Raw genomic sequence first — 11,044 nt, 5'->3', positions numbered from 1 at the left:
AAAAAAAAAAACCCCAAAAAACCCCTGATTGCATACAGGTAGTCCCTGGGTTACAAACCAGATAGGTTCTATAGGATTGTTCTTAAGTTGAATTTTTAAGTTAGAATAGGTACATTTACCTATTAGCTGTAATAGCCTCCATTTGTAAGTGTGAATTGTACATAAGCCCAATGTTTGTAACTTGAGGACTTCCTATATTTTAAAAGGGTGAATTTTGATTTTTATGGTACGTTGATTGTATCTCATTTTTTAGAACTAAATAAAAAACTCTTCAAACTCTATCTTTAGCATTTAGAAAATTATTGTGATAATAAATTGGATGACCCATATAAAAGTTGTCTAAAGAAATGAGAGCTCATTTTTTTCTTTTAAAAACATTTCCTACAGTTCAGATATTCTAATAAAACCTCATTGATGAAGAATGATTTATAATGTAAAAAGTATAAAGTATCTTCACAAGTTAAATAAATAAAAGAATACCAAAGGGAAATATAAACAAAATATTAATGGTTTTCTTTAAGGCTATTTCCTGCTTTATTTCCAGTTTTCTGTTTTCCATAACAAACGTACATTTCTTTCATAAAAACAAACTCCTGGGCAGCACCTGTGGGTCAGCAGGTAGGCTGCTGGCCCCATATACTGAGGCTGGCAGGTTCAAATCCGGCACCGGCCAAACTGCAACAAAAAAATAGCCGAGCATTGTGGTGGGCGCCTGTAGTCCCAGCTACTCGGGAGGCTGAGGCAAGAAAATCACCTAAGCCCAGGAGCTGGAGGTTGCTGTGAGCTGTGATGCCACAGCACTCTATCAAGGGCAACAAAGTGAGACTCTGCCTCTAAAGAAAAAAAAAAAACTTCAAAAAAGAAAATAATAATTACACATAATTTTGGCCTGCCTCAAAGAATTATGGAAGTCTTCAACAAACACAAGCAGTAGCTGGGCACAGTGACTCATACCTATAATCCTAGCACTCTCAGGGGCCAAGGCAGGTGGATTACTCAAGCTCAGGAGTTTGAGACCAGCCTCAGCAAGAGCAATACCCTGTCTCTACTAAAAATAGAAAAACTAGCCAGGAGATTTGGTGGGCACCTGCAGTCGCAGGTACTCAGGAGGCTGAGGCAAGAGGATTGCTCGAGCCTAAGAGTTTGAAGTTGCTATGAGCTACAGTAATGCCAGGGCACTCTACCCAGGGTGACCCAGTGAGACAGTCTCAAAATAAAAAACAAAAAGAAAAAAAAAAAAAAGGAAACAGTAATGATAAGGAGTTTTAACCCTAAGAAAATCTTTGAGTTTTGTGTGGGGCTGGCTAAACAATATTCCTCTTTCCTTCAATCCTGTTCAAAACTCTAATCATATCAAAACTTCCAGAAAGAAAGCATGAGGTATAAAATAACTCTTCATACTTTATCAGAGAGAGCCATAAAAGTAATTAGTAAGTTAACGAGGCATTTACAAAGGCTTTTTTGTGTGTGTGTGTGTGTGAGACAGAGTCTCAGTATATCACCCTTGGTAGAGTACTGTGGCATCCAGCTCATAGCAACCTCAAACTCTTGGGCTTAAGTGAATCTCTTGCCCCAGCCTCCCAAGTAACTGGGACTACAGGCACCAGCCACAACACCTGGCTATTTTTGTTGTTGCAGTTGTCGTTTAGCAGGCCGGGTTCCAACCCGCCAGCCTTGGTGCATGTGATCGGCACCATAACCACTGTACTATAGGCGACGAACAAAGGCATATTTTAAAAGTAGTTTCAAAATTTCACTCACAGGATATAACTACATCACATGAAGGCTGAGGACTACTGCTGCCTGCTGCCTCCTGGGCCTGCACACTGAGGGAAGGAGAGCACTGGGCCAGGAGGAGTGGTGACAGACTCAGCCAGGAAAGGACAAGTAAACTAATGAAAACTGTTGACCATAAAAGGTGAGAAACTTCAAGAGAAAGAAACACTCAGAAAGACAGACAGTGTGTGGAGAACAAATCTTACAATTGCCTTGAAAGCTCTAAGTGGTGTTTCACGATGTTTAGAAAAGAAGAAAGAATGACACTTCAGAACCTAAGGAAGCGATGTGTTTTTTTCTGGTAAACATTAAATTAGGAAATATTTGCAGAGAATATTTTACTTAAATATCTTAAAAAGATGGCCAATATGTGCTCCCATATATATTACTCCCATCTTAAACATTATGAAGACAACATAAAATACACTTCCTTTACAATACTACTTTATGAATCTCTACTTTAAATTCCAATGTCAAGTTCCAACAAAAAAATGGCAGCCTAACTACTGCTAAACCCTAATAGAATCCTAACAGTAAATTCTTGTTCATGGAAGTTCTTTTAGTAGTTTTATTACCCAAAATGAGAAATGATTTGACTTTTAAATTGATTTAACACTCCTTTTGCTTGACTTAAAATGTTAACAGTATTAAGTCAAATTATCTTTCCTTCCCTGATTATCTATCAAATTTCTTTTCCCCTGTTCCCTCAAGGAACACAGTTTTATTCTTCATGCTCTAAGCAACACACCTAAAAGACCAGCTATGTAAGATTAACTACCTAAGAGTTTCTATTATAAGGTTAAGTAACTCTCCCCAGGACACAAAAGTAGGAAATCTTAAGGCCAGAATTTAAACTTGGCTGCCTTTACTGCCTTTGTAAAGAACACATTGTTTTCTCCAACCTAATTCCCACTACTGTTAACAGCACCCCATTCTCCTTGGGGAAACCACTCATTCCTTGTTTTCAAATCATGTGAATCCCTGGCTCCCAGGCTGGTAGGGGGCATGTGACCTAGGCCTGACTAATCAGATGGAGCACCTGCCCCATCACTACCACGCTTTAGGAATGGGCATTATAGGCTTGTTGTTGGAACTGGCGAGAAACTTACTTCTAGCTTTCAATTTTGTGAAACACTAAATTCCCATTATGTTTAAACTAACTTGTGTAGAGTACTAAATTCCATAATAAGAGATCCTGACCGCTGATTAAAGATTCCAGGGAAGTAAAGAATTCTATCTCTTCTCACTGCCTCTGAATGCACACACCAATGTTGCTATCTTCATAAAAAGTGCTCCATAAGAATCAGTTTTCTGAAATCAGGCTGGAAGAACAACAGGAGCTCTGACAACCAGAAAATGTATCTGGCTTATACCATTTAGGCCCCAGGATCAAACTCCAGTAATTCAGAATCCATCAGGCCAGAACCAATGGTTTCTGAGCTAAGTAAAAGGTTACAAGTTAAGATTCTAGAATATTTTTCTTAGAGCACTCAGACTGCTAATATCTCATTCACTGAATTCCAATGAAAATTAAATTAAAAGGACCATCTCTAACCACCTATACTATACTTTAAGAGATAAAATACCAATTTAATTCTTTTGTACTAGAATGTTTATTGCAGGTTAATTCACAATAGCCAAGACATGGAAGCAACCCAAGTGCCTATCAACCCATGAATGGATTAACAAACTGTGGTATATGTATACTATAGAGTACTATTCAGCCATTAAAAAGATGAAGACTTTACATCTTTTGTGTTTATCTGGATTGAGCTGAAACACATTCTTCTTAGTAAAGTATCTTAAGAGTGGAAAGACAAGTATCTAATGTACTCAATACTAATATGAAACCAATATATAAACAACTACATTCCCTCATGGAAGAAAAACACACGTATAATCTAGTGTGTGGGAGGAAGAGGACAAGTAAACTGATGAAAGTGATCAAAGGGCAAGAGGGAGGGTGACTGGCAGGATTTCACCTAGTGTACGCAATGTAAGAAGGGTGTTCAGCTTGCCCTCTGGGTGAAGGGCTCGACTATAACTTGAACTTTACCTTAGAAACAAAAACAATGTAACCTAAACATTTATACCCTCACATTAATCTGAAATTAAGGAAAAAAACAACAAAAAAACCCCACAAAATATTCTTTGATGTACAAACATTAATTTACTTTTAATGAAGATTAAAATGGAACAATGGATTTAGTAAGTATTCCAGTGTACATTTGATATGTATGCAGCATTCACATATGTCACCATTACCATGCTGTGAAACAAACCTTTCTCTAGGAATATTAGCTACATTGAGCATTTTGTTCTTATTTATCCATGCTTCCAAACTTCACTTTCATATTCATTGTTATTTCTTCTGTGTTCCAATCACAAATTTCTACCTACCAATCAGAATATTGATTGTCATTCGAATATTACACTATCTCAATAAACACATAACTAATGAAAAACACATTGTAGAGCCCTTCAAAATTCAATATTCCATACAGATCCCCTTATCCCCACTACCTCCCTCTTGTCACCCAGACTCACAACCTCAGTCATCTATAAGTCTTCTTTCTTCTCATCACCAAAACCCAATCACAGAAACTGTTAGCTTTATCTTCAAAATACCCCCTTCATTACCTCTTTTTTTTTCTTTTTTGTTGAGACAGAGTCTCACTGTGTCACCCTTGGTAGAGTGCCGTGGCTTCACAGTTCATAGCAACCTCAAACTCTTAGGCTTAAGCGATTCTCTTGCCTCAGTCTCCCAATTAGCGGGGTCTTCAGGTGCCTGCCACTGCGCCCAGCTATTTTTTATTATAGTTTTCATTGTTGTTTAGCTGGCCCAGGGCTCAGTTCGAACCTGCCACCCTAGGTGTATGTGGCTGGTGCCATAACCACTGTGCTACAGGCGCCAAGCCACTCTTTCTTTCCTTTTCTTAGCGTCCCTCCTCACTTCACTGCTGCATTTCCAGAGCAGCCTAACATACATTCAACACTTATCCCCTTAGTATCTACAACATAGTTTAGGAACTGAGCTAGACACAGGAAGACATCTATGGAATTACCAGACTTGGACCCTGCCCTGAATAAGACTGAATAAGATCTAATCAAGGAGGTAAGACACATTCAGGTAGAGATCATTTAAAGCAGTGGTTCTCAACCTTCCTAATGCTGTGATGTATTTTCACTGTTGCAAAGGGGTCGTGACCCACAGGTTGAGAGCCGCTAATTTAAAGGTTCAGCTAAGGTGTTAACCAGGGTTCATAAAAGAAAGTAGAGTGGAGAAGGGGGAGAGGGAGATTCTTTTTTCTCTCCTTTTTTTTTTGGTGATACAGAGTCTCGCCTGTGCACTGGGTAGGGTACCGTGGTGTCATAGCTCACAACAACCTCAAACTCTTGGGCTCAAGTAATCCCCTTGCCGCAGCCTCCCAAATAGCTAAGACTGCAGGCATTTGTCACAACCTGGCTAGCTTTTCTAGTTTTGGTAGAGATGGGGGGGTCCTCACTTTTGCTCAGGCTGGTCTTGAACTCCTAAACTCAGACAGTCCACCCATCTCGGCTACCAAAAAAAATATGGAACACTTTACCAACCTGCCTGTCGTCTTTACACAGGGGCCATGCTAATCTTCTCTGTATGGTTCCAATTTTAGTACATGTGCTGCCAAAGCGAGCAGAGAGGGGACATTCTTGATAGAGATCCACTAAGTTAAATAAGGAAGAATCACACAGCGCAAAATATGAGAAAGGGGGATATTCCAACTAAAGAGTATGTAAAAAGTGAGGAGTGAAGGGAAAGCCTAAGGATCAGCAAATAATTGGTGGGACTACGGGATACTTGAAGGAAATTAATGGCAAAGTAAGAAAATCAGTCTGGTGTAAGAAAAAGGCAGGCATATGTTAGTTTCAAAAAATTAGAACTTTGTAATGGAGAACCATCCAGGGCATGTGAGGTAGGGAGATAAATCTCTCTTGAGGTACAACACTAATCCAGCATCTTGACAACAATGTATAAAATAGATTGAGGACTGGGGGTTGATGAGTTGAGCAACAATTTCTTTAACAATTCAAAGAAAGGTTAAGAAAAACAAACTTGCCCTAGAATTTTGAAGAGTAGATTATGCAGGTAGAGGGGTGACACCACAAGGATAACCCCAGTACAGCCTATGTAAATTTTGAATTTCATATGATTTTCATGCACCATGAAATCTTAAGATTTTTTTCACTAACCATTAACACATGTCAGGCTCAGTGCCTGTAGCTCAGTGGCCAGGACACCAGCCACATACACCAGGACTGGTGGGTTCAAACCCGGCTGGGGCCTGCCAAACAACAATAACAACTATAACAAAAAAATAGCCAGGCATTGTGGCAGCTACATGGGAGGCTGATGAGCACAGTTTGCTGACCCTTGCACTGTGTCGTAATTATTTGTGTTAAACAAAACATCTCTCAGGGCAGTGCCTGTGGCTCAATGAGTAGGGTGCCGGACCCATATACCGAGGGTGGTAGGTTTGAACCCAGCCCCAGCCAAACTGCAACAAAAAATAGCCGGCGTTGTAGCAGGCACCTGTAGTCCTAGCTGCTCCGGGGGCTGAGGCAAGAGAATCGCCTAAGCCCAAGAGCTGGAGGTTGGTGTGAGCTGTGATGCCACAGCACTCTACTGAGGATGACAGAATGAGACTCTGTCTCTAAAAAAAAATCAGCTCTATACAATGCTCATGCTCTGCATCATTTCAATATTAATATTCTCTTAAATTTGCACCTGACTCATCTGTGATTTTTAAGTATAAATAGCAACCCAGGAACAGATAAAGGATCCTCCAATCCCAACCCCTCCCCACCCCCATTCTCTCTACTCTTTAAAAATTTCCTGCTTCCTTCTTTCTTTACTTATTTACTGTATTTTGTTTCCCTTTCAGTTCTCTACCTATACCCTCCTTGATCTCCGCTTTCTTCTTTGGGTGTACAACTGCAGAACTAATAGTGCCAAGGAGAAAAATAATGTTAAACTGCCAGTAAAGATAAAGAATCTTTGTGAGGGTACCAATTATGAAGCAGGTGTTTTATATACTTTTTCATCTAATCCTCACGTCAGCCTAACAAGGTATTATGACCCCAATTTTCAGAAGAGAAAACACTGAGAGGTTAAAGAATCTGCCTCAGGACCAGAGTGACCAACTATCTCAGTTTGCCCAAGATGGAGGGAAATCCTGGGATGTGAGATTTCCTATTTTACCTAGACAGTCCCAAGCGAAGTTGGTGTCACCCTACTAAGGACAATCTGTCCTTATTCTTTCATAGGTTCAGATTTGAACTTAGATTAGTTGGGCTCCAAAACCCATGCACTTTCTTCCAGAACTACTTCTCCCAAACTAAACTCCCTCTCAAACTTCAGAAGCCCCATTATTTCCCCCATCCACAGGTTTCTGGGCCTAATCTAATTCTGGAAAAAATGTTCAGTCTCCTTTTATTCACCAATGTATGAAAATTAACTCTCTAATACAGGGCACCCAAAGGACCACCACTGGCAGCCTGAATGGGACAGTGAAATAGTAAACTGAAGTATTAAAAGGCAAATATGCCTATAGAAGGGTTTTCTTTTAACCTATCTTATATCTCCTTTACCATCCTTAGCAATAAAACTGTTTGGTGTGGGAAGCAATGATTAAGGAACTGAAAGATAAATCTGTTCCTCCTCAAAGATACAGGGGTAGGAATGATCTCAGCAAGGCTGTTCCTCCACCCTGTACCCCACTAGGGGACTGAGGTAAAGAGGAATACTAATTTAAAGTAGAAGCAGCAGTATAAGGAAGGTAGGGCAGTTCCTAGGGTCCACATGTTTTATAGGGTGGTATCAGCTGGTGGCATTATTTAATGGTGGCTTGCAATTAAGAAGTGGTCTAAGGCTTAGACCATCAGGAGGCCTCAGCCTTATCACTGATCTTCATTCTCCATTGTCCCTGTTTGAGCCCCTTAGAGCCCCAGGGCTGGCCTTGAGCCTAGCTATTATCTTCTCCACTACTGTTCAGTGTCTCAAAGTCTCAAGAGTCACCAATAAAGGGAAGGAGAACTGGAAGAGGGTCTGAGGTGTCATCAAAAGATGTGCCTTTGGCACGTTATAACGACTATCTAAAATATAGACTCTCCTGCAGGAAAATAAGATTTTTCAAACTGTATCAATATCATACAGAAAACACTATAGCAAAACTGTACAAGAGAATATCTAAGTACTTCCTCAAAGGCACTGGGCTTTACTTCCACAATACCTAGGGTGGTGCTCCAGTGAATGTTTACTAAATAATATCGATTAAATGAATTTTCCATGCTTGATAAGTCCCACTGTTTTTCCTTCAGTCACATTTCACTGACTCCCAGGGCATGAGACACAGCCAATGACTCAGTGGACTGCACTCCTGCTACTCAAAGTGCACGGGCTAGCAGCATCTGCATCCTCTGGGAGCTTACCAAATCATAATCTGCATTTTTTAAAACACGATTTTCAGGTAAACAGCATGTACATTAAAGTTTGAGAAGCAGTGCCTTAGAAGTTTGCTACATACAAATCCTTTCAATTCCCAACTCCAATCTCCACACCAGCATGGGGGAAACTGGAGCGCACACTCTGCCCAGCGATTAGCCCACACTGGGTTGAGACATTTGTCATTCCGGGAGTCCTTCCTCACTGACAGTCCCCCATCCGCTCACCTTGATGCGCTCCCCATCGATCTCCACTGCTCGTTCTCGGAAATCCACCCCAATAGTGGCCTCGGTGCGGTCGGGGAAGCGGCCAGCGCAGAAGCGGTAGGTGAGGCACGTCTTGCCCACATTGGAGTCGCCGATCACGATTATCTTGAAGATGCGGGAGCGGGCCGGAGGCAGAGCCCCAGACGTCCCTGATACCGCACCGCTGGAGGAGAAGCTTGCCTCGAGCGACGACTCCATCTCCGAAGCCATTCTCCTGACCCGCCCCAATCTGAGGCGGAGAACTAGAGACGAAGAAAGGCTGGGAGATTACGCCACCACCAGCGAGCGCTCACGGCCTGCCGGGTCCGCCGCGCAGAGCCCGGGAGCCCCCGCCCGCCCGCGGGGCAGCGCGCCTGCGCACCTTCTCGCCCACGCCCCGCACAGGTGTGGCGCCCACCCGCGCCGCCCCGCAGTCCCTCCGGCCGGCCCGCAACCCCACCTTCGGCGTCACTCCTGCGGGCGCCAGTCTACCTGCGAAGGCGCGGGGCGGCCGGGGCTTGGCAGCGGCGTGTGGAGAGCCAGCCCGCCAGGCAGCTGAGAGGACCCCCCGCCCCCACCCCAGCCCAGCATTCAGGCTGGCTCAGCCCCGCCACGTCCAAGGTTCCCGCCCTCCGGAGGAAGCCGCGCAATCGCCCTGGGGGCGGGGAGAGAAAGACAGCTGAGAGGAAGGAGGTGCCACAGGCAGGCGCTCTCTCGCGAGAGGGCAGAAGAGCCGCCTTTTGACAGGCATGTGCCTGGGGAGCGACGGTCAGGACGTCAGAAGGCTCGGACCTTAGGTGCGTCCTAGTGGACGTGTTTGTTGAGTCTGTCCCGGACCCGAGAAGAAGACAGGTTCCTTTGGCTTGCAGCTGGGGTCTGTGGCATCGGCTGGCTCACCCCCGCCTCCTCGCTGAACCGCGGGAGTTGGGACAGCGGCCAGGGCTGAATGGGGTGGGACGCATGGGCTGCCCCGAGCTGCGCGGCGTAAGGTCTTGGCAGAATCGTTGCTGTCAGGCAGCAGGCTGGAGTTCGAGGCCACCCACCGCCTGGGCAGCTAAGGCCATGTGAGAATATTCCGTGGGACCACACTGCCCAGGCTCGTTCGGCCAGTGTCCTCAGCCCTGAAAGTAGGGCACGTCAGATGTGGGCCACGTGGGGGCATTGAACCTGGGATTTGTTACTAGATACCTCTGGTGAAAATGAACCCCGTGATGCCCTAGTTATGTATGTCTTAGTGACTGAGTGACGATGACCTGGTGGTTAAATATTACAGCGCGCACTGTATCTCGCTTAGAGGCTATCTTTGTCTGTGTGGAAAATATTAATAGATGAAACCACTCAACCTTAAAGAATTTCTGTGAACTCTTCTGAGGAAAAACACTGCCATACAAAAGGTCCCAAATGTGCAAACATAATGCGTTTTGTTAAAAGTTTTATTTCATAATGTCAAGACTTCATTATCTGTTTGAGCAGATGGATAATGCCTTTGGAAAGTCAAAGACTGTGAAGAGGAAGACACTACAGCCCTGAAAGTTTTAGGGAATGAGATAAGCTGCTTATTTCATAAGATGAAGTGAAAATGTACTCAGAACAAATGAATAGTAGAACCTAAACATGCCTAGAGTTTTCGGGAATTTGCCAAATCCTTACCATAAAACACATTCTGTTGCTGTAGACTTTCTATAGTTATTAACATACCAACTTACATTAGGCTGAGAAAAAGTTTATTCATTTGGTTTAATGTGTATGCCATTCCAATTTTTCAGTTTCCTGCTATAGAAACTAGAATGTGGGCTGGAAAATTCTAATTGTTTGTCTCTGAGGTTATTTCCATGGATATTAATCATTCAGAAACTATTAGAGGGCCCTTGTTTATATTCCTGTAATCTATTCTAGCCCAATCAAAGGAGAAATTCTTAAGATTAAGGACAAAGAGCAGTTGAACCAAAGAGCTGTGGTTAATCACAGTTTTACAAGATGGTGAAAAAAAGCTTCAGTTTCACTGCACCCCACCACCCAGCTCTTCCTTTTTTGTATTCTAGCCTTTCAGTTTAACTCTGGATAAACTACAACAGAAATTCTCTATCATATTTTTCCAAATCCTAGTCATTTTTCACTTCTTAGCTCAAAGTCCCATCTCTGGTCAGGCATGGTGGCTCACACCTGTAATCCTAAAACTGGGAGGCTGAGGCAGGAGCTGGAGACCACCCTGAGCTAGAGCAAGACTCCAGTCCAGATGGTAGCATCAGTCTATAATCCCAGCTACTTAGAGTGCAGCAGGAGAATCACTTGAGCCAGGAGTTAAAGGCTGCAGTGAGTTATAATGATGCCATTGAACTCTAGCCAGGGCAACAAAGCAAGACTCTCTCTCAAAAAAAAAAAAAAAAAAAAATCCCATTGCTATGAAACTTTTCTCATTACTTCAAGTCAGAATGTTTGTTGCTCATTTAGTCTTTGAAGACTATCTTTGCTGTTTAAGTTTCATGATTATATGTTGTGTCTTACCAACTAAGATTGACTACTTTCTGGAAATTGGTTTTCTTTT

At 42.9% G+C, this 11,044-nt stretch overlaps 1 protein-coding gene and 1 non-coding gene across 2 annotated transcripts in view; both read right to left on the bottom strand.

Annotated features, from left to right (window-relative positions):
• RAB33B (RAB33B, member RAS oncogene family) overlaps positions 1–9,043 on the bottom strand; it is a 17,973-nt gene extending 8,930 nt beyond the window's left edge. Inside the window, exons 1-2 of the mRNA XM_003790175.3 lie at positions 8,960–9,043; positions 8,482–8,762 (exon numbers count right to left, since the gene is read on the bottom strand). Of these exons, the coding sequence (XP_003790223.1) occupies positions 8,482–8,730 (249 nt within the window). The 5' untranslated portion in view covers positions 8,731–8,762; positions 8,960–9,043. The remainder of the gene's footprint in view (positions 1–8,481; positions 8,763–8,959) is intronic.
• Positions 5,344–5,450, bottom strand: LOC111725465. The gene has a single exon (XR_002773526.1). It is a non-coding gene; the product is annotated as a U6 spliceosomal RNA (small nuclear RNA).
• Positions 9,044–11,044: the final 2,001 nt, after the last annotated feature.

This window comes from Otolemur garnettii, unplaced genomic scaffold (assembly GCF_000181295.1).
Source record: "Otolemur garnettii isolate 467f Iridium unplaced genomic scaffold, OtoGar3 scaffold00041, whole genome shotgun sequence".
Taxonomy (NCBI): Eukaryota; Metazoa; Chordata; class Mammalia; order Primates; family Galagidae; genus Otolemur; species Otolemur garnettii.
Note: the sequence above shows the minus strand (reverse complement) of the source record. Positions and strands in the feature narration are given on the sequence as shown.